This window comes from Cladophialophora psammophila (assembly GCF_000585535.1).
Source record: "Cladophialophora psammophila CBS 110553 chromosome Unknown aczJe-supercont1.8, whole genome shotgun sequence".
Classification (NCBI taxonomy): domain Eukaryota; kingdom Fungi; phylum Ascomycota; class Eurotiomycetes; order Chaetothyriales; family Herpotrichiellaceae; genus Cladophialophora; species Cladophialophora psammophila.
This window is the reverse complement of record NW_006912929.1, coordinates 399890-423925: the sequence shown is the minus strand read 5'-3', so window position 1 is coordinate 423925 and position 24036 is coordinate 399890. Positions and strand designations below refer to the sequence as shown.

General features: G+C 51.4%; 8 protein-coding genes across 8 annotated transcripts; 5 read left to right on the top strand and 3 right to left on the bottom strand.

The window, feature by feature from the left end:
* Positions 1–815: 815 nt before the first annotated feature.
* Positions 816–1721, top strand: A1O5_05787 (uncharacterized protein; the record flags this gene model as incomplete). The annotated part of the gene is made up of 1 exon (XM_007746386.1): positions 816–1721. The coding sequence occupies one exon, from the start codon at positions 816–818 to the stop codon at positions 1719–1721; it is 906 nt and encodes a 301-aa protein (XP_007744576.1).
* Positions 1722–3407: 1686 nt separating this feature from the next.
* A1O5_05786 (uncharacterized protein) lies at positions 3408–3971 on the top strand (the record flags this gene model as incomplete). Its single annotated transcript, XM_007746385.1, has 1 exon — positions 3408–3971. The coding sequence occupies one exon, from the start codon at positions 3408–3410 to the stop codon at positions 3969–3971; it is 564 nt and encodes a 187-aa protein (XP_007744575.1).
* Positions 3972–5319: 1348 nt separating this feature from the next.
* On the top strand, positions 5320–7810 carry A1O5_05785 (potassium uptake protein; the record flags this gene model as incomplete). Its single annotated transcript, XM_007746384.1, has 2 exons — positions 5320–5544; positions 5600–7810. The coding sequence occupies 2 exons, from the start codon at positions 5320–5322 to the stop codon at positions 7808–7810; spliced, it is 2436 nt and encodes an 811-aa protein (XP_007744574.1).
* Positions 7811–9207: 1397 nt separating this feature from the next.
* On the bottom strand, positions 9208–10536 carry A1O5_05784 (uncharacterized protein; the record flags this gene model as incomplete). Its single annotated transcript, XM_007746383.1, has 1 exon — positions 9208–10536. The coding sequence occupies one exon, from the start codon at positions 10534–10536 to the stop codon at positions 9208–9210; it is 1329 nt and encodes a 442-aa protein (XP_007744573.1).
* A 2050-nt stretch (positions 10537–12586) lies between these two features.
* On the bottom strand, positions 12587–14812 carry A1O5_05783 (uncharacterized protein; the record flags this gene model as incomplete). Its single annotated transcript, XM_007746382.1, has 4 exons — positions 12587–14268; positions 14392–14493; positions 14551–14579; positions 14685–14812. 4 exons carry the CDS (start codon positions 14810–14812, stop codon positions 12587–12589), a joined length of 1941 nt encoding a protein of 646 aa, XP_007744572.1.
* A 921-nt stretch (positions 14813–15733) lies between these two features.
* A1O5_05782 (uncharacterized protein) lies at positions 15734–17328 on the top strand (the record flags this gene model as incomplete). The annotated part of the gene is made up of 3 exons (XM_007746381.1): positions 15734–15851; positions 15907–16651; positions 16701–17328. The coding sequence occupies 3 exons, from the start codon at positions 15734–15736 to the stop codon at positions 17326–17328; spliced, it is 1491 nt and encodes a 496-aa protein (XP_007744571.1).
* Positions 17329–17990: 662 nt separating this feature from the next.
* Positions 17991–19336, top strand: A1O5_05781 (undecaprenyl diphosphate synthase; the record flags this gene model as incomplete). Its single annotated transcript, XM_007746380.1, has 2 exons — positions 17991–18212; positions 18305–19336. The coding sequence occupies 2 exons, from the start codon at positions 17991–17993 to the stop codon at positions 19334–19336; spliced, it is 1254 nt and encodes a 417-aa protein (XP_007744570.1).
* Positions 19337–20609: 1273 nt separating this feature from the next.
* A1O5_05780 (uncharacterized protein) lies at positions 20610–23513 on the bottom strand (the record flags this gene model as incomplete). The annotated part of the gene is made up of 1 exon (XM_007746379.1): positions 20610–23513. The coding sequence occupies one exon, from the start codon at positions 23511–23513 to the stop codon at positions 20610–20612; it is 2904 nt and encodes a 967-aa protein (XP_007744569.1).
* Between the last annotated feature and the right edge of the window lie 523 nt (positions 23514–24036).

The following is a 24036-nucleotide window of genomic DNA, read 5'->3' as shown; positions in this document are numbered from 1 at the left end:
GCGGATTAACAAGGCTGCACACGACGTGGCGACATTCTAAAGCAACACGCAGTAATACACGAGTATCTGGACTTCTCTGCTCTTTGTGGTCTCGATGCCCTTGATTTTCACTTACCGATAACCCAGGTTCACAGTATGAATCTCGCTATATTTCTTCAATGATTAAGACGAGCCTCCGTGCGATAGACATGTGCCCATATATACCTCGGCGATTTCTAGTCAACCAATATATATATACGCAGTTTGTTTCGAAGGGAGATTACGAGAAGAGACGTCGCAAAAGGGAAATGGCCAGGTCACTGTGATTCGAAATACGGCGTCTCCGCCATGCCCCTTGATTGGCTGATCATTAACGGCATCGGCTGTCCGGGTGGATCTTGATGATGGAAACATTGTAAGATCTAAGCCTTGCTCAGCCCGCTAAGACTGCCCCAATTTCTCTCAGCAGCATGGGGGCCCGGGACAGGGCAAGAAACTAGCGTCCGAGATGCCAGTAACAGAGGCTTTCAATGGTTTTGCCCAGAACGGAAGCATCGGGACTGTGTGTGGCTTTTCAATAATATCACATCAGTTGACCCCAGGCGATCGTCATGGCAGTCGAGCGCACCGTCCTTGGTCCCTTATGATCGCTTGGAAAGAGATTTGTGTTCAGGAGCGTCCACTCAGCACTCCTGCAAAATCCAAATATCTCCATGGCTGTGCCATAGAGCGCAACTTTTGATTTCTCACATGAAGGTACATATTTGGGGCCTATTCCTGCATTGCCAACACCTGCACACTGTTCTGCCGCCTCGAACTGTATTGCAAATGCAAACATGTCTTCTTCCAATCCGACGAGTTCGATGAACCCATTGAAATGGTCCTGCTGTTTCCTCGACGATGAAGACGAGCAGACGCAACACACCCCTCAGACACGGCAGGCTCCAAGGACAAGATGGGACGCTGCACCGCCTATAGACCCTGACATGGAGGAGGCGCCTCCACCTCCACCATACGCGCTCTTCGACCCTCACCCAGAAGACTGCCAGTGCGCGATCCATATTCACAAGCCCCGGCCCAACCGGCCCATCGTAATCGAAGCATTCCAGTCGCAGGGATGCAACTCGTGTCCGCCAACCAACACCCTCCTCCTGTCACTGTTGACTTTGGCCGACCCCAATATCCTCGTCCTCGATTACCATGTCACATACTGGGATCACCTGGGGTGGCCAGACTCCTTTGGTATTCCCGAGGCCGACACGTACCAGCGAGAATATGCGCAAGCAAGCGGCACATCAAGGGTATACACTCCGCAGGTGGTCGTGAACGGCGTTTCCGAAGGGGTGGGAAATTCGACAAGGAAGCTGGAGAAGTTGATCAAAGAAGGAGGTCGGCTGGCGAGTCAAGATTGGCCATGGCTGTTATTCTCGAAGGTCGAGGAAGGTATATTGATAAGAGAGGCAAGCGCGGCCGCTGCGGCAACGGGACGAAGAGGCAGGGTGATTGAGGTCGTATACGATCCCACCTTGCGTGAAGTGGAGATACCGAGGGGCGAGAATGCCGGCAAGACGTTGGCACACCGCAACGTCGTCAAGAACGTCAAAGCGCTAGGTGAATGGAGAGGCGGGAGAGGCGTCGTCCCACTGCCGCCCCGAGATACTGCAGACGGATTGGAAAGAGTGTTAATTGTACAAGAGGGCGTGGGCGGCCAGATCATTGGAGTTGCTCGGATCCATTTCTAGTAGATCCAACACTATTAATTAATCTTCCGAACACTTTCGAGCTGTGATTTTACCAAAATGCTGCCAGGACCGGTGGTAGAAGACATGGCTTTGGCCAACATATGTCTACCACAGCGCCAGAGTTGCACTCCCCCGACAAAGTAAGTTCTAGTTTCATATGAAGCCACTGTGCTCCGTCTTCCCCTTCCTGGAGAAGTGAGTCTTGAACGGCGCATACATATTATCTGTGCGACTAGACGTGTCTTCACTGGAGGGAAGGAGATGCTTCGTCACAAAGAGTTCGATGCCGGGTCTGCGAAGCCTGTAGAAATACTGAACTTTGGGCTGCTCTGGGGGAGTGGAGGCATCGACTCCCAAGTTTCGGGTTGACTCATCCTGCGCAGAAAGTCATGAGTCTCTGCACTGCCCACGAGGTTCCTGCGGGATCACATTCGATAGAGAACCTCCTATCACCGACGATGGCACACGCTGCTCACCAGCAAAGATAAATGCAGTCATGGTTCTTGAATCCTTCGGAGGCTGGTGGGAAACAACATCAAATGACCCAGGTATCATATTGGGGCAATTTGGTAGGCAACGTCGGACTTGTACAGGCAATCCCTGCAGCTTCCCCAGCAGAAGGCTGTCAAAGCATCAAGGGTCCTGCGGGTATAAAGGGTGTTGCCAGTAGACTGTCTCGCTAGACAGTGAATTCATTTGTTGCATCCCTTTCGTCCATGGCAAGAAAGGAAAACCCTTCATGGGCAAAGGCCGGTATAACTGAGGTTCGACCCCAAGCAGCAGGCAAGCAATCAAGCCGATACAGGAGTCATGGACTGTCGCCACCACGAACTCGAGACTTGAATGCCGTAACATTGCGATACAAGTGCGCTTGCGTTGACACCTCACGAGTCAGATGGAGAAGATCTCATGACACCTTATGCGTACACTCAAATGGTGTCGTTGGGTTTCCGCATTGAGTGAAAAGGAGTGCCGGCAGCAGGCTAGCCTAAGTCGGACGAGGTGGTCCAGACTTAACCTCGGAGACCAGCTGGCAAAAGGTGCTGTACCGAGCGTGTTGCTGTTCGAAACCATGATGGCTGTGAGAAGTGGAAATGGAGGTGAGCACTGATGGTGCCATCGGCCGGTATCAGACTCAGGAAGGAGAAAGGCGCGTACTTTGTAAAGGGCGACCGACTGCATGTGAGTGTGGCCCGCCCCCCGCCTCTGGCCCCCTTCCACCCCTTGGCATTTGAAAACTTCTGTTCCGTCTAACCGGGAGCTTTACCATTGGGGAGAGATGCCCGGGATTTTTCCTTGCTTCGAGGGCCCGCTTACCTCTTTGGGACTCTTGCAGATCTATGTGGACCGGCGGTGGATCCTGTGGATATCGCAGGCTTCGGAAGGACTCAATCCCATGTTCCCACCCTGGTAGTAGATTTTGACGGGCGAGGGGAGAATGATCCACGGACCTTGGCCTTCTACATGCGGCATTTAGGTGCAATTGACCCTTGGGCAAGAGGTAGCGTGCTTGGTGTTGCCTGCCTCCCTCCTCGACCGTCGGTGTAGGTGTCTTGCCTTGCGTGAAACATGGATGCAGCCATGTCGACGGTACGCAGCCAGTTCATGCTTCTCAACGGCCTCTGGGACTGACGAGACCATTGGCCTGCTTGTGCTTGCTCCTCTACCACCAGTGCTGGCAGCGACATGGCGACTGATCAACCTGCTTCTCCTCCTTCGAAATTGTACGGAAACAGGATCATCGTCACGGTCGCTCTCTTCATCGCGATTGCAATGGTTGTTATTGTTCTCTCGGTTTGGTTGAAAACGTCCAAGCCGCCTATGCAGATGTATGATGAAATGCAGCATCGGCGCTATGTGCAAGCACGACAAATCCGTGAAAACCAGGGCATCACCAAAGCCACACTGCTATTATTACCTTTGGTGGAATATCGCATTGGAGGAGTCGGAAAGTTCAGAGACATAGAAGAACAAAGACTGGGCACAGAGGGAGACAAAGAAGATTTGGACAGTTCACTGGAAGCAAGATTGCAGGTTGTAAGACCAGTCGAGGCATATTTCAGACAGGACAAGCCCAAGTTGAATCGACGAGAATCGGCTTCCAGAGCAGAACCATCAGAATGCCCCATATGTACACAACCCTTCATTGTGAATGATATTGTACGGATCCTTCCTTGCGATCACCAATATCACCAAGGCTGTGTTGATCCATGGCTCTTGGGCTTCAGCGGAACATGCCCAGTGTGGTAAGTGCGCAACCAAACCTCGAATATCTATATTGAAATTTATGCTAATGTTTGGGTTGTGGCTTGTAGCAGGATAGACTTAAGGACAATATCGCGGCCTTGAAACGAGATAATTGCTCCTTCATTTCCAGGAGATTGAATTGCTATTGAGCGCCCTTGTCGTCGTGGGCGAGCGAACGAACCTCAATGGACAAGGCTGCGGGATTTTACACACCGTTCCCAGGTTCCTCTGCCAGAAGCTGAAAAGACCCAGGGATCTCCGTGCCTTCGAGGATGAAATGCCTCTAATTAGGTGGCCGGTCATGATCGACGCAATACACAGCAAAACTTGGATGCTCCAAAAGACTGTGTCTAAACCATGCCTCTAGAAGCACCCCCTTCACTCTTCGACGTTTGACGGTGGCGATTTTAATGCGTCTGAACTCTCTACGCCCATCCCACTTGGTGTGTGGCTAGGGGAGAAAGACCCTTGCGGTCCCTGGCAAGTGTGTTTTCCACTTTTTGCGAAAACACATACTGCAAGGAAGGCTCCAGAGGGGGGCGCAACTTGCTATGGCTGGATCTAGCACAATACTACTCTTATCAAAGAAACTACATTGGCAGGGCTAGAGAATCGTAGCTGCAAAGACTCAGAGGCTCGATCACACGTGGGAGTCCAACTGGCCTCGACCCACACAGCGGTTTACATCAGCCTTTCCCTAAAGTCATCCCACTCCAGAAGATGCAGGCTAACGGACAATGGACTTGCTGAAAGTGGTATAAGGCATTTTGCCGCTGCATCCTACGAACCTGTCAGCTCTACTCTATTTTGATCTTCGTTATCTACTCCGGTGCTCGAACTGCGAACAGTCTCCACCGGCAGGGAATGCCTAGATTGGAAGAGCACGCCCCCCTGCTGCCAACACGAGTTCTCGAGCTTCCAGTCACCTTTAGCGGGCCGTGACACATTTCAATCACGCCGGTAATGATACTGCAGCCGTACCCAGGCAATCCAGTCAGTATCTCTCTGATGGATCATCTTCTCATCTTAGTCGATCAGAAAACCTTGCACCAGGTATCCCCTTCCCTTAGTGGGGTGGTGTGCACTAAATGAACACTTGGGCGTGGCAATGCTTCGCTTGTTGCCGCGTAAACATGGCAGGAGACTGTACCAGTCCCTACCACGTTCGCTTACCAGGTAGCTATATTTTATATGCTCCCCAGGTCTCGTTCTGTCTTTGCATTCCCCTTCTGTCATTCAATCTTCCTGCTTCCTCGTTTACTTTGCGAGACCGCCGTCTGGAGAGCCCATTACTGTCTCCGGCCTGTGCCCCCTTTTCGAGACTTCTTCTCTTCTGACTTCCTCATCCATCATGGACGAGTCCGGAAGCCAGCCACCAGAGGCAATATACCCTGCGCGCTCGCAGAACATCCTTGGCGGCGACGGCGGAGGAGTGTATACTCTCAGGAGTCGGGAGGCTTCGGCGTTTGGAGTGGCTGCTGTCCGCTCTTCTGACAAAACAAAGGAGTTCATCAAAGACGTTGGTGTCGACTCCGAAACGGGCAGCGTAGACTCTCGAGACATCAAGAGAAGACAGGTATGGTAGTCACATTGATGATTTGAAGGGCCGACTCGGATGCTGATTCACATAGGTCTTCCATGGATGGAAGCTCTTATGGTTAGCCTATCAATCTATCGGGGTGATTTACGGCGACATCGGCACCAGTCCGTTGTACGTGTATTCGTCGACTTTCTCTTCTCCTCCAAGCCGGGATGATCTGCTTGGAGCTTGCTCGTGGATTATCTGGTCCCTTACGATCATGGTCACCATCAAGTACTGTTTCATCGTCCTCCGAGCCGATGACGAAGGAGAGGGTGGGACTTTTGCCCTGTTCTCCCTTTTGACTCGGTATGCCAACATTGTTCGCCGCCATCCGCGTGAAGCGCAGATGGTCAGGATGGAGCGACACATGACCGGAGACCTTCGCAAGCCAGCACGGACGGCGCGGAATCTCATGGAGCGCTCCTCCATTGTCCAATGGATCCTCAAAGTTTTAGGTGTTTTTGGTGTCGCGTTGGTTATGTCTGATGGTGTTCTCACCCCTGCACAATCTGTTCTGGGAGCAATCCAAGGAATTGAAGTCGTGTCGTCCAATATCACCCAGTCCACTGTGATCGGATCTTCTTGCGCCATTCTCGTTGTGCTCTTCCTACTGCAGCCATTCGGTATTACAAAGCTGGCGAGCTCCTTTGCTCCGATCGTCATCGTCTGGCTCCTCTTCAACGCGGTTTTTGGTATTTACAACTTGGCCAAGCACGACGCCTCTATGCTCAAGGCTTTCTCTCCGTACTTTGCTGGACACTACCTGGTTAAGAACGGAAGAGAGGGCTGGATCAACCTCGGAGGAATCCTCCTCGCTTTCACAGGTTGCGAGACCCTATACGCCGACCTTGGAGCCTTCAGTGCACCGGCCGTACGGTTGTCTTGGCTATACTTTGCCTATCCCTGCTTACTATTGAGCTATATTGGACAAGCAGCCTACCTCTCCGACATTCCCGATGCCTACAACAACCCGTTCTTCAAGACTGTGCCTCCAGGGTGTATTTGGCCGTCACTCATCATCGCGATCCTTGCCGCCATTGTTGCGAGCCAGGCGACCATAACTGCCACATTCCAGCTGTTGACTCAGATCATGAAACTGTCCTACTTCCCCCAGCTCAAGGTGGTGCACGTCTCCAAGATTTTCTACGGCCAGGTCTATATGCCTATCGCAAATTGGTTACTCATGACTGGCACTATAGTGGTCACAGCGGCATATACAAACACGACCAATCTTGGACATGCTTACGGAGTCTGTGTTATCCTGGTCACGTTCCTTACCACCAACATGGTGGCCGTGGTGGCCCTGATTGTCTGGCGCTATCCACTCTATGTCGTCGCGCCCGTCTGGTTTGTATTTGCACTGTGGGATGGTGTTTTCCTCTCCTCTGCCCTCACCAAAGTCCCCAGCGGCGCATGGTTTACCTTGGCTCTCGGGGTGATCTTGGTATCCTTCTTCGTTCTATGGAGATTTGGAAAAGAGCAACAGTGGAAAGCTGAGGGATTTGAACGGATCCCCACGTCCGATATACTTCAATCTACCGACAGTACAAGCGAACATAGCCGGAAACTCAAACTCGCACCTGCCTTTGGCGATGAAGAGATTACCCGGATCAACGGTATTGGCGTCTTCTTCGATAAGTCTGGCGCACCGTCCACGACTCCTACGGCTTTTATCCACTTCCTCCAGAAGTTCCACGCGGCGCCAGACGTGATCATCTTCTTCCACCTAAGGCCTTTGGAAATCCCTACAGTTCCAGCTGAAGAACGATACCAAATAATCCGGTGCTTCATGGGAAACGGACAGGACGGCAAGAAGCCCATGCCGAACTGCTACCGCGTCGTCATCCGGCACGGCTACAACGACGAGGTCGTCAGCCAGAATCTTGGGCTCCTGCTGCATGATCAAGTGCACGCTTTCCTCTCGCAGGAAGGCCTCGGCCACGAGGCTGCGCACTCGGGAGGCCACATGCAGGGCTCGAAGCAAGTGGTGCTGGGGGAAAAGGCGCTGAACTCGGAGAACACATCGCTCGAACAGTCAGAGCTGACGGAGCGACTGACAGAGCTCCAGCAGGCTTTTTCCAAGCAGGTCGTCTACATCGTGGGTAAAGAACAGCTCCGCGTCAAGACGCGGACGAACATTGTCAGGAGAGCCGTGCTGGAGGCGTTTCTGTGGGTCAGGGAGAACACGCGGACCAAGATCCAGGCGCTGAACATCCCTGTGGACAAGCTTGTGGAAGTTGGTTTCATCAAAGAGATTTGATTTGAGAGTCGGCAAGAGAGGGAGAGCGAGAGAGAGAGAGAGAGAGGTGTGATTGCGTGTGTGTATGTGTGTTTCTATATATCCTCTACCCACTTAGGAGAGAGCAGACAGATAGGCGTAGAGATGGAGGATTATAGACCCGGCCTAACAGCACCTTAGACTCCCCGTCGAATGTTCTACAAACGAATCTTGATTGATATCAGCTGCCCTGTCCAAATGCCTTTACTCTTCAAAGTCCCCGATTCATTACCGTATGCACATAGAAGCAAATCAATCGCCATTGTGACCGTGTTCTCACATTCGAACGGTACCATCTAGTATCCCTGCTTACCCGCACGCTTAGTTTGCTAGTTTGCGGACTAGCTACATAATACGATTAGGTATTCCCTACCTAGGTGGCCAGCTGGATGGCAGCTCCGTACTCCGACGGCGTGGGGCGCGTTAGGGCGAGAAGGCGCCAAAGGGAAGAAAGGGATGGAGAAGGGCAGTGTTCCGTCTTACCGGGGACCCCTGGGTGGTTACACTTACAGTACCACTCACTGGCTTGGACAAACAAGGCGATCTATGCCCCGGTTAGATCGATGGTACATACCAGGTACTAGCTAGGTGCAACGCATGTACATATTACGGCGTATCCTTGGTGTTTTTGTCAAGAGACCCGCAGAAGGAGGTCGGAGTCGAGTCCGAGCGCTCAAGTAGTGAGGGGACTGGTTACTCCATACCACCGTGGGGTGAAAACAAACCCGCCCCTGTGCAAGTTCCCAGTCCGTCCACCAATAGGTAAGTACAAGGCGACGTGTCTCTCTCAGACTCTCTCAGTGGAGTCGAGTCGAACAAGGAAGTCGGACCGCTACAGCGCCTTGCTGACCGTCATGGAAGGGCCCATACCTAGGGAGCACTACTGGTCCGTACCGAGAGTACCGAGTCCTGAACGCTGAGAACGTGCTGAGCATGTGGCGAACAGGTGCTCATGATGCTCTCAATGGCGACTTCGGTTTGTGCCTTCCTGTGCGTGGCCACATGAATTCGTCCATGTATGTCCACGCCGCAATCTCAGGGGACAGGAAACAAAGAAACCCCGGGAAACGATCTGTAAAAACTAACTCTATGTATTTTTACTTTCTAAATAATCGCACATGTTTGTGCTGAGTGTCAGATTCTTTGACAAAGAATCTGACTGCATAAAATTGCAAGCACGTAGAGACTTTGAGCATCATCGCGGTTACGATATGCATGTATGAATACTTCCCCTTGCAAGAGAGCTTTCAAATGGCCATTCTAAAATCATGTGTGCTCTTTTGCGGCAAAGTAACTTCTGGAGCTTCGCCATTCATTTCCCATGTTGCGAGGGTCCCAGTCCGAGACGAAACGCCCTGAGATATGTGTCCACTGTCCATTTACAGAATCTGGCTCGCGTACGGTATGCATTCGACCACCATGCACCCCATCGTCCACGCCAGAATCGTGTTCAAAGACCCAAAGAAAACAATCACCAGCGCCGAGCCAATAGAACTGTGTGATTCAAGTACACGCACCACTTCAATTCCTCCCAACACCCGCGCGTTTATCATGTCAATGCCGGCTTGAACGAGCCTGCTGACGGGTATGTAGAGCAGGAATGCGGCGTATGCATACTTCCTCAGCAATCTCCTTCCGAGACCGGGAATGGTGACCCAGAAATCCTGATCCGTACGTTCCACGAACGTGGCCAAGAGCGTGGGTGCAATGCTCGCGAAACTCAGATTCCTCCAGACGCTATACATGACGGCATGGAAGGTCCAGCCTCCTCCCATCTTTCGGAGAGCACTCTCGACGCTTTCGGAAAGAATGTCATTTTTTGCGAGATTGGGGATCGCCGCCGAGAGTAAGTCCAGCAAAGCAAGGTTGCTGAATAGGACCGAGAGTGCCATGGAGATAATCGGTAGTTGCAAAACCGGAGTAATGGCAAGGATGTATATATCCCCTGTTGAAACGGATAGGCGGCCCCAAACGTACGCAAAGAAGTATTTTGGTACATCTGTCAGTCGGAAGGCCGATATTGATAGAACGTCGATTGGGAACTGTGAGCGAACCAAGAAATCCACCTCGGTAAGTAGTAGCCAATATACCGGGACGAGTTTTATCCGGTCCATTTTGAACTGCTCGAAGTATGCCGCGATCCTGGAACGCCCAAGTCGCTCAATGAGAGTCGACACTGTAAAATCAAATGCCAAAAGTAGGATAGGGAAGAAGACGATAGGATTAACGGTCGAGGTCTGATATCGTAAACACTCGACCGTGGATGGTACCGTTAAATGTATCATTTCGAGAAAAAGCTTGGAAGCGATTGCCGGTAGAATTCTTTGAAAGCATGCTAAAGCCCATGTGCCTGGTTTGGCAGGAGAAGAGAATGTTGTCGACGGCTTTCGCTGATCGAGTTGACCAAAGGCGAAGAACAATAACGCGACAAGAAAGCTCTCGTTGACCGAGGTAAATAGGAGAAGCCGAAGACGAAGCCGTTTTGGAGTGTCCAGGTCGATCGCGGAGTCGGCTCGAAGAACATAAGGCACCCCGGTTTCTTCAAATATGAGAAGCGTCGTCAAGAATATCACCAAATTGTCGTAGCCTCGCTGGCTCAGCTGACGTTTGGGCGGCTTTGTTGGTTCACATGGTTGAATAACCTCTTTTGGCGTTCCGGCTTTTGTTTGCTCTGTTGGGCAATGAGCTGAACCAGATTTCAAGGACATTCCGCCCACAACAATGCCGGGCTCAATTTCAATGAGCGTCTGGAGAAATAACGATTAAACCTTTATTCGGTTCGCTCCGTATGTGCTCCCTCGTAATAAACGAGAAGGTGCGATCCAACCCTGTCCAATTCTCCTCGGTGTCTTGCTCAGATGCTGACTTGGTGAAGAAAATTGAGACCAGGTACAGAGAATATGTAATAGAAATGGAAGTACCTGGTCATGGCTGATACCAAATCGGGATTAGTTTGAGGCTTTTTAGGAGCGGTCATTTGCGATGCTGAGTCTAAGCAGTCTCGGCACTATATCGAGTTTGCCAGGCACGGTACGTCGCTCCATAGGCAATGCACCGTCATTTCAGTGGCTGCCGCTTATATATAGAAGATTCGTGGCTCAAATTGTTGCATTTGCTGGCGTTGCAGTAAGGGAACCATCCTGGGTCTGTGCCGATGACAAGCAAGCCAACAGGGCTAAATTCCAACTTGATTTCATCAGCGAAACGGATTATTAGCTGTGGAGCGACCCCGTGCGAATCTTGATACTCACGGGTCATATGGGTGACCCTGCCACATGGGTAGTTCAGTTCATGTAGAAGAATCTACTGCCATATGTTTCCTAGCAGGGATTGCTGCACTGATAGGGAGATAATGAAGCGAGACAGAAATGGAGAAAACTGACTGTCTGAGTCTGTCGCAGAAGGGAACTTCGGTTCTGCCTAACACAGGAAGACTGTCCCTCAGATGCTCCAGGTTCAATGCCAGGAGCTCGCTTGCTTTTCCTTCAACTGCTGACGCTGACATAGACGACAGGTGACTCGCTTGGAAGGATGTCCACATTGACCGTGTCGAGCTGTCTGGAGCACGAGTTGCGTCTGCCGAACCGAGCCTTCAGCACAGCTTCGAACGCTATATTTGTAGGTTTGGGAGTTTGATATTAGTCAAAGATATTGACTCTCAGATCTTACAGTACATGAGAAATCATCAGTTTTTGGCAGAGTGGTCTGTGCAGGTCTGAGGATTGGATCGAGATTACTATCCGCACTTTCCACATGGGGACCCTGGCACCAGCCACTGGGGAAAGGATGGTCAGAACGGGACCGAGTGAGCCAGGGCAAGACGCCGCCTTCGCTTAGCGCAGGGAAGAGAAATGTTTAGACGAGAGAAGGCGTGAGAAAGCTGCAAAACTTTGTTGTCTTGTCGTTCCGTCTTACCGGCGTGGTGTGTGTGATTGGTTCAAGAACGACGACCCTCCACAGCACAGCCCCCCAACACGCATCTCCTAATTCATTCTGGATTTGAAGAGCCCGCAAAAGATGACCGAGGCTTGCTCTACATGTGGTTTGGTCCATAGTAGTCCTAATGGGGCAGACTGAGCAGGATTGTGCTTGCAGTGATTGAACTCGGGTCGCTTTGCTCAATGGCAAGGTCCCCATTTAATGGTCTTGTCCAGCGAAGGACTAGGAGACCCGCTCGAAGGATCGCTTACCCAGCCAGCCATTGAGAAAGAAGGAACGAAGTCTGGTGTTGCAACAAGCAGCTTTCTTCGACCACACAAATTGAATCTGGCATTTCAATGTGTTCAATGCCAGAGGAAGGGATAGATACGAGAACGGAGTGCGAGGCATTAGATCCGCATCAAGAGGCGGCCAGGGTACATAGTACAAAAAGATACTAGCGTTATATGGAGAGCTCCACATCCATTTAAGGCCCAGAATAGTTTAGCCCGCAGCCTGAGGGTAAAGAATTCGGCTTTCAACCGTCTTCGAACAATGTCTGAGCATCAAGCATTGGGATATCTCTTGACAAGGTTCCTATTGTCGAGGGCAGAACATCGCAGCGAGGCTTGGTAAGTCAGTCCAAGGGTCTGCAGCTGCTTCATGCTACTGCCATTGCCAAATGATGACTTGGCAACTGCTTCTTGTGAAACTGGTACGAGTTTTATCCCTTTCTCGACATTTCACGGGTTGACAAACCCCTATGGTCCGCTCACAGTCGAGATGTCTTCTAGGACTAGTACGGCTCAACGCTGATCATATTCTGGTACGATGCGATCCTTAGACAGACATTGAACGCCTTCTTCTCTGCAAGCCTTTTTGAGTCTTCAGACCTCTTAATTGTCCAGAGGAAAGTTCATCCTCTCGGATATCCGAATCGAAAATGTCGGAGTTGTCGTATTTGTCGGCAACCTCATGCGAATTCTTTATGTCAAAAACCGCCTGAATATCTCCGTGGGGCGAGAATCCCGAGAAGATCCATTCTGCAAGTTTGCGTCGTTTCGGCGAACCTCGAGGGTTGCCGTTCGGTGGCCGCCAGAGCCGCGGTCGCTCACATGCAGCTATGAGTAACAGAATGGGAGCATTTAGCAGGCGGATTGCGAATACGTTGACTTTGTGAAAATGTCGTGGTGACAGGATGAACTTCGTGGGAAGAAGGACGATGAGAGCGAGAACATTGAAAGGTGGGGGATAGGCGAAAATGGCGTCGCTCTTCACACCCTCGAACGTGAGAACTGCGCGCCGGAATTGAATTTCTGCGCTTTCATTTGCAACAATCTTTGAAAATGTGTTGGTCAGCATCGCCACCAGAACTGTCAGAAAAAGAGTGTTCCCTAGAAAGGCGAACACGATCATGAGAGACGGTCCGAGGACTTGGTGGAAGTCGACAGATCGCTCGATCCCGGTGCCATCAAGTCCGAACCAAATCCAAAGCATCCACTTTGAGACTGTGGTAGAATCGAGGATGTCGTGATGTTTGGCCGGTTCGTTGAGATAGGTGAGCCACTTCATGGAGACGAAGAATCCCGCAAAACACCAAACGGCCAGTAACGTCAAGACAATAAAGTCTCTCATCATGGCGCGGAGACTAATAAACAGCATGTTGTCGGGCATCAAGTTGAAAGCGAGGCGTGGAAGAAGGACAGGGGCGGCAATTGCGAGGATGTTGAGGCCCAGTCCTGGATCGAGCCTACCACTGATCAAGCTGTATATCCGTACAATGAAATACGCCGCGTAGATGACTATAAAGGTAATGTCCAGAAATGACCAGAGGTTCTGGGTGTGGACCTGCCATCCATGCTCAATAATGGCAGCAAACTCCTCCAAGATCCATCCAGTGGTGTAGACACAGAATATTACCTCATAGACAGTCAATCCCGACAGGCTGTGGAAAGACATCGTGAGGATGTAGAGCGCTAATAGGACTGCAAACTGACCGACTTCGATTATAATGCGAATCCGGGGAACGATTAGACGGTATTGATTAAGAACAGGTGCCTTGTGAGGATCATAGAGGGAGATTGGACGGTGCTTATAATGATCCGGCAATATGTCGACAAACGAGAGTGGCGTGTAAACAATCTGTCCTCGATAAACAGCGTCCACCACCTTTTGAGTCGCTGGAGAGCTGAGGAATACCTTGCTCGTGGAGACTATGGCGATTTCCAAGGCCGTAAGTTTTCGTTCGTAGCCTCCTCGCTTTTGCACAGGCCAGTGAGCAGGTAGGGGCTTTTCTCGTAAAACATCCTCTGGCGCGTTCTGGAACGGCTCAAATCCCGCAACTAGAATGTTGGCTAATAGCAGAAGTCCTTCGGGGCCATCGTGATCGTGATGAAACCGCCAGAGGAGCTGGGTGGCTACAAGCTCACAGAGATGGGCGCGACTGGTGCTGACCGATTGTTCCAAGCCATCTGATTTCTGCTCACGGAGAAATTGCATGCGATTCACTAACAGACAATATACTTGTGCCCATAGTCAATTTCGTTTCATAAAGGAAGCAACCCGATAAGACAGAATCAAAAAGAGCTTTCCCCTATGCCATGCGCTTCAAGTCCTCCAAGGGTTGTGGAGTGGTGCACTCTTACCGATGGAGATATCGTCTGGATCATAGACCCTACCGACAAATGGCTGCACAATCAACTCATTCACCGATGGCTCCCTCAACTGCTCCAATGTGTATGGATCATCTGGATGAGCCTTAGCTTTCCATCTTACAATCTGGCATGCCGGATAGCCTCACTCACCCACGCTGGCAATCACGAGTCTCCGGATTCTGTCGCATGTCAGTGCATGCTCATATCAAAGTCATCTCAAGACAAGCACCAGGCTCTGTCGTACGCTCGACACCGCGCCCGAATATGGATCTGTCCACACTCACCGATGAATCGTCGCATAGACAGGCAAAGCGGCGTGGGGGTCTGGCGCAATTGTTTGCTTTGGTGGATAGTTGTCTCCATCCTCTTCAGCGTCTTCCAGGAGCACCTCGTTGTCTTCAGTCTCATACATATGTACGCGACACCGGCGTGGGCCAATGGGCGCCGTTTGCATGTGAATAGTCTTCGTGGATCTGTAGAGCGGCCAGTTCTGTGTGGCTGGTGCAAGGCAGATGACCGCCGGGGCCAGTTTCTGCAACGAAGATGGAGCGAGCAAAAGGTGCGGGAGTATAGATGTATGTACCTCTCAGCATCCCCCACAGTGTTTTCAAAATTGGAACGGTGCTAGTGTACGTTTCCTTTCTGCCAAAGTGCCAGGGTGGATTTCAAACATCGTAGCCCACGCAACTAGAGCATGGCATCGAAGCTAGAAATGAAATGGGACATTCTTCTCCTCGAGTAAAAACTAGATCCGGCCGTTCGAAGTCTCATGACTTGATAGGAATATAAATATATATATTCGAAGAGGATGACCCGCCAAGCGATCAGTAGCTAGCGCATGCCAAACGATCCATAGCGCGGGTTTCGGCGTTCCGTCTTGCCGGAGCCTCAGATTCCCTCTGGACTCCCAAGATCTGCTTTGTAACGTCTCTCGGATGGCAAGGAAGGCGTCATTCTGCATAATCAGAGATCCCGTTGCTGGTATGTAGTCTGTTGGTTCCATTCGGCCTCGGTTGGCTCGCCCATCAACCGAGACGTTGCCTATCTCGACATCAAAGGCCTGGCCACCAACGCCGATGATTGTTGCCAATACCCACAAAACAACAACATGGATGACGCTCTTTGAGAGATGCTGATCATATCTAGCCGTCTGGACCCGTCAGGCGCCTTCGTCATCTGCATGAGATTAGTGTGGGGGTTCTGATGCTGTAATGAATGCTCTTTAACTACGGGTTCCCTGTTGAACGCAGAGACTGTTGTTTTTATCACCAGAAGGCGAATATCTCTCGATTCTTTGCTTCTTTTCCGCTTCGGCCAAGGCTCCAATGACAACATGGACGGTCTAGTCCTCTCCAGTTTCAATGTTGTGTGCGCCGCGTTTGGCGGATTCCTTTTGAGTTTCGGGTTAGTGTCCGATGCATGGAAGCAACAGTTCCTGCTCTCCGAGGCATGTGAGTTTTCATTCGTCTTCTCCTTTTCCCTGATGGCTTAAGCTCACACGGACAGTGATTTCTTTGATCGCAGGCACAGTGCTCTCACATTTTGCGGGCTTCCTCCGTCCAGACGAATATGGTTGCGGGGAGGGTAAAAACATAGATGCAATCACGCTTGAATTTTCCCGGCTTGTCCTTGCAGTACAGCTGGTCCTCGCGGGCATCCAGCTCCCTTCACGTTACCTCTCCACGGCATGGCGCTCGCTTTTTTACCTGCTGGGCCCAACTCTGACATTGATGTGGCTTAGCGCAGGCCTCATCATATGGTTGATGCTACCAAGCCTGGGCTTCGTCCACGCCCTTGCGATTGGAGCCTGCGTTGCGCCGACTGATCCAGTCCTGTCCAATGCTGTCATTAAAGGCCGATTTGCAGAGATCAATACTCCAAACCCATTACAGAAACTTATCTCAGCTGAAGCTGGGTTGAACGACGGTCTGGGCTATCCGTTTCTCTTCTTCTCGTTATATTGGATCAAATATTCCGCTAGTGAAGAGAGTCAGCTACCCATGTTCACATCCTGGCTCAGGGGTACTTGGGGCTACGTTGTTATTTTCAGTGTGGTGTATGGTGTCGTGGTGGGGTACGCCGCACGCAAGTTATTCTTCTCTGCGAAAAGGCACGGGTTTGTTGAGGAAGAAAGCTCCTTGACATATGTTATTGCCTTGTCTCTCTTCGTTTTGGGGACCTGCGGGATACTGGGAACTGACGATATCCTTGCCTGCTTTGTCGCCGGGTGTGCATTTGCATGGGATGACCAGTAAGTTCGGAGTGGAAGCTGACAACTCGAGCGGTAACTTACCTCACAGATTTGAGCAGGACGCTTGCAGTGAACTCTTCTGGTCATCTGTCGATATGCTGGTCAACATTTCCATCTTCATTTGGTACGGTGCTGTCGCACCATGGGCATCATTCGCAACAAACAACCTCATCTCCCTTGAGAGACTATTGATCCTGGGAATTCTGATCCTTTGCCTCCGGCGTTTACCTGCCATCTTAGTCATGAAACACAAAGTAACCGAGATCGAAAACCTTTTCCAGGCCATGTTTGTCGGATTCTTTGGACCTATTGGTGTCTCGGCTATCTTCTATCTGATGATTGCAACAGAGTTCCTTGAGGAGCTGACTCAAGATGACCAAGGTATGGCACGAGGAGACATACAATACCTCCAAGAGGCCATGCGGGTGGTCGTGTGGTTCCTTGTAGTGAGCAGTGTGGTCGTCCATGGCTTAGCCTTACCGCTGGCCAGAGTGTGTTGCCGGATTGCTCTGGGGAGCAATCGTGCACGACTCGGCAATAATGAAGATGCAGAAGCTGTATCCGACTCTCCTGGCAGAAGGTTTAGAGACTACTTCGCCTTCAACTTGTCGAGCAAGGAAAGTCAGGCACGGCTTTGTCCGCGTGGGACTGGATACAGGACTTTGGAAGAAGGTTGAGTGTCGGCTCGGGATTCATGCACAGTCCCGGCAAAGAAAGCTATCCTACATGTTTGCTAAAGGCATTTTGAATGTGGAAGTGTAATCCCCACTATGTTATCTAGGTCAGTCGCAACTTGGAAGATTTTTGGTGTCGTGGCTGGGTGGTACGAGGTAATAATACCTCGTAGTAGGCAGAGGATTAGATGATTCGGGAAAGTGCGTTTCAGCTCCAATATATACACCGTGTACGGCGGAGTATTCTGTGTCACTCACAACACTCGCAAGGCTCGCAAGGGCTTGCTACATCCCCGTACTCCGTACTCCGCCGTACATTAAACCCACAGTTTGCCTATACCAACTTCTTGACACTCCACGCCACGTATTGCGTACGCCTCAACCGTCAACAGAGGCTCGTGGGCTCAACAACTCTCTTTTTCGGATTCACAGAAGCCTCTCCGCTCTTTTAGGAGATCCCGTAACTGCCTGCTCTGCCGTACCTAGAATCGCATATTGTATCCTTGTCACCTGCGACCTCACCCACCGACCTTCACCGAAGCCTGCAGCAATTCCCAAACCTGCAGTGTTCCATGGACTGAAACCACTTCCGCCTCTACCAACATTCATCCCTTCCTCCGTATTGAATACCTCCTACCGCCACCCCCGCTGCCGCCGCCGCTACCATGCCATACCGTCATATGTCCCATCTTCGCCAGTGGCTTCTCTCCTCCCCGCCTGCAGAATGGGCCCTCAATCAACTCCGCGAGCTCTTAATCGGTGCTCTCCGCCAGGGCCCTGTGCCAAGACATGTTGCCTTTGTCATGGATGGGAATAGACGATATGCAAAGAACAACCGGATTGAGACTGTCGAGGGGCATAATTTGGGGTTCGAGGCACTGGCAAAAGTATGATATAACTTGGCCTCCTTTTCCTCTCTTTGACATGGGTTTCGTTTGTCGCAGGCACCAAACTAGCACTGACAAGACCATGATGATAGATACTAGAAGTGTGCTATAAATCTGGTGTACACACTGTAACGATATACGCCTTCAGCATCGAAAACTTCAAACGCAGTAAATACGAGGTTGACGCTCTGATGTCCATGGCCAAAATCAAGCTAAAACAGCTTGTCCAACACGGTGAGCTGTTGGACCGATATGGTGCGAGGATACGGATACTGGGTCAACGAGAACTGATCAAACCGGATGTCCTTGAGGCTGTCGACAAAGCGGTCGAAATGACAAGCAGGAATGAGGGAAACTGCGTCTTGAATGTATGTTTCCCGTATACCTCAAGAGAAGAAATCACGAGTGCAATTCGGAGCACGGTGGAGGAGTGGACAACGCCGCTGCCAGAAGACATCAATGGCAAGGGGAGGAGGAGCCCGTTCAAGGAGGAGAGGATCGCCAGTACGATATGGTCCGAACAATTTTCCCAACAAGAAAAATCAAATTCAACAGCGACGAGAACCTATTTGTCGCCACCCCTGATGGACATGCAGTCGCCCTCTTCGAGCACAACGAGCTTGTCATCATATTCGCCCGATCAATCTGACCGCGACCACGACGCCTCATCGGTATCAACCTCGACAACACTACACCAAGACGACACCACATCTCTCTCACCGCCCCTCCAACCACTAACCACGTCACACAAACCCTCGCGACAGAAAGAAAAGTATCCTTCCCCCGAATTAATCACTCCGGCTACCATCACATCCCATACATATACGTCCGAGTGCCCGCCCATTGACCTGCTCATCCGCACCTCAGGAGTGTCGCGGCTCAGCGACTTTATGCTCTGGCAATGCCACGAGTCGACGCAGATTGTGTTTCTGGATGTGCTGTGGCCCGAGTTTGATTTGTGGTCTTTTTTACCCGTGCTCTGGGAGTGGCAGTGGCGCAAGCGGCGCGAGCAGAGAGCTGCCCAGGAAAATGAGGGTCGGGAGGAGGAGAAGAGGAGAGGGAAATCTGGAAGCGTCAGTAAAGCGAGGAAGGCTGCCGGAATGGTCCAGGGGCATACTTCCTGACGGCAATGGTATACTTGAAAACCTATAAGCCCAAGGCGGAGCCAGATAAGGAGAGGGAATGAGACGAGAGCGCAAACGGCGACTAACCATGGTCCGGCTCGCTCTAGATCCCAAGATGGAGATGGAGATAGAGATCTCTGCTCAACCTCGACCCATGTTTGGGGAGGTGGGGCCCATACCTTCTTCCAGCCGGTTACTTGATCCTCAACGTTTTGTCAGGAAGGTACATTCGGGTCCGTTCCTCGTCACTGCGTTGCTGCATCGATACAGCACTATCATCATCATCATCATGATCATGACCGTCATACCATGGTGTGTTGTTCCTCAAGCATCAGGCACCAACCAGCGAGTACCAAATACCAAATTCGCTCCCTCCCAAGCCGGATACCTCCACCTACCTCGCTACCTACATATCCATGTACGTTCGTACAAATAGAAATCAATCTCAATATTAATACCAACACACAAGAAAAAGACGGATCCCAGGACACGACGGGACGGGGGCTAGGCAGGATAGGATAGGATAGGATAGGATAGAGTACGATGAAAGAATAAAGATAAAAGATAGATACCCTAAGGAAGTAAGCAGCGGCACGCCACTGAGTGAGGCGTTGATTCCAATTCCAGTTCCAGTTCCAGCTCCAGTTCCAGTTCCAGCTCCAGTTCCAGTTCCAGCTCCAGTTCCAGTTCCAGCTCCAGTTCCAGTTCCAGCTCCAGTTCCAGTTCCATCTCTGGGAGCGAGTGAGGAAGGTTTATTATCACTCACCCATCCATCGCCTCTCACACCTCCATGGAAAAGAAACGAAAGAGAGCTAAAAGAAAGAAAAGGGAAAACAAGACAAGGCAAGGCAAGACAAAACGAGAAAGAGGCGGAACGGACAAGGTTCATCTTGATATAGACAGAGTACGAGTACTGACATGTGCTTTTAGAGCACATAGTACTCCGCACACCTCAATGATAAAAGCCTGACTTGCTGTTTGCTCATAGCGCCCCCCCCTTCCCCTTCCCCTCCTCCTCCCCCAACACAGAAGAGAATCCCTGTCGCACGCTATGCTTCAGAGCTGTGCTATATCGAAAGCTCTGACTGGACGGGAATGGGAAGGAGACCGCTTTGATACGGCTCTCCCCCTTTTGGATACCTTCTCTCACTCTTTTGAACATTTCTCGCTTCATCCTTCTCATAATATGTTATCGCCCGCACTCCTCTCTTGACGCTGCCCCAGACGAGACTGCACTCTTCACCTTGATCCTCATCGGATCCTTCTTTGTCGCTTAAGGGCCAACGAAAAATTTACAGGCTTCAATAATCTCGGGATCGTCGTTGGCAAAGTCCCACCCGACAATTCTGCTGTCTTGTGAGCAACACACGATTTGTCGGGCGTCGAATTGCAATTTGAACACGCGAGAGACGGGTAATTGGTTTGCAGCGTTGGTGGCATTGGCGTCTGCATTGGCGGCGGCAACTTGGTTATTGCCTGGAGCCTGAGCTTGGTTTGCCTGGGGCTGTGGTTGTTGGGGTTGTTGTTGTTGAGCTAACTGTTGTTGCGCTGTAGCAGCTGCGGGCGACGGTCCTACTGGGGGATGAGGAGGAGCAGGATGATGTGGAAGCGGGTTTTGTTGTTGTTGCTGTTGTTGTTGCTGCTGAGCATGGGGTTGACCATTCGTCGGTGGTCCAACATTGGCGTTTGACGACTGCTGATTCTGTGCTTGCTGTGACCGTGCTTGTATGATTGCACTCTGCACGATTTGAGAGACAGCCTGCGCCGCTGTAGCTTGTGCCAGAGATTGCGCACTGTTCCCGTTCATCGTAGAGCTGGAGCTGAAGCCGCCAGTGAGGTTCAGACCGTTCCGCGGGGCACCAGGGCCGACCGATGCATTCAGCACTCTCCCTATGTTCATGACGTTGGAAAGGCCGGCGCCGAGACCAGCGATCGATGTCCCCATTGCTTGCGAGACAATTTGCGATGCCGTAGCAAAAGCAGGATGAGGAGGCTCGGCTTGCAGTATGCTCCTGATAGGCGGCAGTTGGATTGGTTCAGGCGGTAGCGACGCTGCAAGCTGACCCGCGGCAGGAGGAGGATGCATTGCTGCTGGCGGATGGTTTTGCGCAGGAGTTTGACCAGCGGCAGCGTTGTGTCGGGGTCGAGAGTTGGTGTCTTGGTATTGGGACGGCGGCTCTTGACGCAACATTTGTCCGATAACCCAATCGCCCGCAGAATTCTTACGCCATATGATGATTGTCTCGTCGTACGAGCCTGAGACGATCCGACCCCATTTGCTGCCACCTCCACCGGGCGGTAACCTAGAGCCAAGCGCAAGCCGCGACGTTCCAGCAGGACCAACCCTGAGGCGCCGATTGTGTCCTCTATCTTCAACAATAACACCATGCACAACGTCTTCAAGGTATTTTCTCTCAGCCTCTCTGGCTTTAGCCGGATCATCCTCGTCACTTCCCGGTAGATCACCAAAACCAGCTTGCACGGTCCGCACAAGATTAGTGTGCCCTTTGAGCTCTGCAACCTCGGCGCTGGTATAAGGGTCATATATTCTGACAGTGTTGTCACTACTTCCACTCACGATTCGTTTGCTGTCAAACTGGACGCAAGCGATTCCCTTTTGATGTCCCTGTAACGTTCGCAGCAGCCTTCCGTCCTTGGCATTCCAGACTTTGATGAGCCTGTCGCCGGACGCAGACACGATGAGATCACCATTGATCTGGATGGCGTTGACGGCGGCACTGTGCCCTTCGAGGGTCAGCAGAAGCATGTATGGTTTCAAGGCTCGGATCTGGCCGTTGGCGATCCTGGCTTCTAGGAGAGATGGCTCCATGTCCGCCGTGTTAACGATGTATGATGGCACCCGTGCCTGGCTGTCGCGTCTAATTTCAGGATAGTCTTTATCCGTAACGGCCAAGGTCTTTCTGTTCCAAATTTTGATGCGTCGATCTTTGGAACAGGTGACCAAATACCGATGATCGAATCTCAAGTTGAGAACGGATTCTTCATGCGCAGACGGGATTTCGTGGATCTTCTGGCCCGTTGAGAATCGCCAGATGATGACGCTGGCGTCGCTGCTGCCGGATATTATGACATCTTCTTTCTCTGTTGGGTCGAATTGGAGACATAGAACGGATTGAGAGTGGCCAGTTAGAGGCTTCCCCTTTAGCCGACGGGTCTCGAGATCCCAAATTCGCAACGTCTTGTCCCGACTGCCACTTACCAACCACTTCCCATAAAATTGGATGGTGTAGACACACTCGGTATGTGCTTCCTGAGGATATGAGGGGTGAGGTAGTTGGAACGTTGTATATCGACCCTTGGTCCAATTCTGTTCCAATTTCTGGCGCTGCTTGTACAGATGAGTCCAGTTCACTTTCTCCTCCCCATTGCTATCATAGGTGACAAGCCGCGACTTGATCGGAGGGTCGAGGGAGTGGACGGCTCTGCTCGCCGACCGAGCATCATCACCATTGACCGCGTCCGACGAATAGTCCATCTCATCGCCCGAGTCTTGACTATGTCTCTTATTTGGCCGCTGTGGAGAGTTATGAATGCTACTGGGAGCATCTTGCATCTCTTGGTCATCGGTCGACTCGGATTGCATGTCTGTGTCGGCCTCAATTACCCCATGCTGCTCGCGCCACTGAGATACGTCCGCAGAGACTTTCCGCCCTCTTGACTCCATCCAGTCAGAGGTTGCTCGCTTCTTCAGCTGGGGCTGACCGGGCAGCTGCGCTCTTGCCTTTTTAAACTCTTGTCGCATGAGTGCGCTCTCAAATTGCCTGATCTCCTTTGTGTCTAGACCCCATCCCTCCTTCTTGTACAGGTCTTGCCACAGCATAGTGTCCATGATACGTGCCCTCCATGTCTTTGACGCCAGAGACGCAGTCAACAGAGTCTCGGCATCCAGATAGGAGAATATTTGTGACGTGATCTCCGGGGGCAGTTTCTCCAACGGATCAATATGGAGGAGCGGCGTCAGCCTTTCAACCACAGCCACAATGTTAGAGGTCCGTAGTGTCCGTAAAACTTCGTATGCAATCTCGGCGCGGGCCTGCTCATTCTGTGCCATGACCCATTCTTGAAAGCGGGCAGCTGTGGCCACAGACATGCGCCCATGCTCATCCTGACTTGATGCATCTTCGGAGAAGCCCTCGTCTAGCCGAAAGGGAGCCATTGTAGAGGGAGGAACAACAGAGGAGCGGGTGATTCGAGGTATTTTTGGTTAAAGGAATCTATAAAATCGGAATCGCGAGCGATTAGGCAGAGAAGTGTGTCGGCTATCGAGAGGCGACCGCCAGATTCTATTGTAATTGGAGGGAAGAACCAGGAGATGAAGCAATGTCAGCAGCCGCAGCGACTCGTCAAATAGTTCGTTCCCCTAGCAGGAGGAAGCGAGGTTCGAGGTCTCGTGGTACAGAGGTAAGGGCGAGGGGGTGGCATGTATCGGGCGCATGTAACAGGTCGAGGGTCGCAGGATTCAATGACTCAAAAGGAATGGTGATTGGATATGGCTGGTAGCAGCATGGCGTGCTGTGTAAAGCTAGATACAACCCATGTGTAACAGCGATGCAATGCAGGTAGAAGAGGGCAATGGGCAATGGCAAAAAGAGGGATGTTGCCTGGCGGTGTCGATGATGTGCTCATGCAAGTTTGCGACGGCCGATCGCATGTGGTTTGTTGTTGGCATGATGCAAACT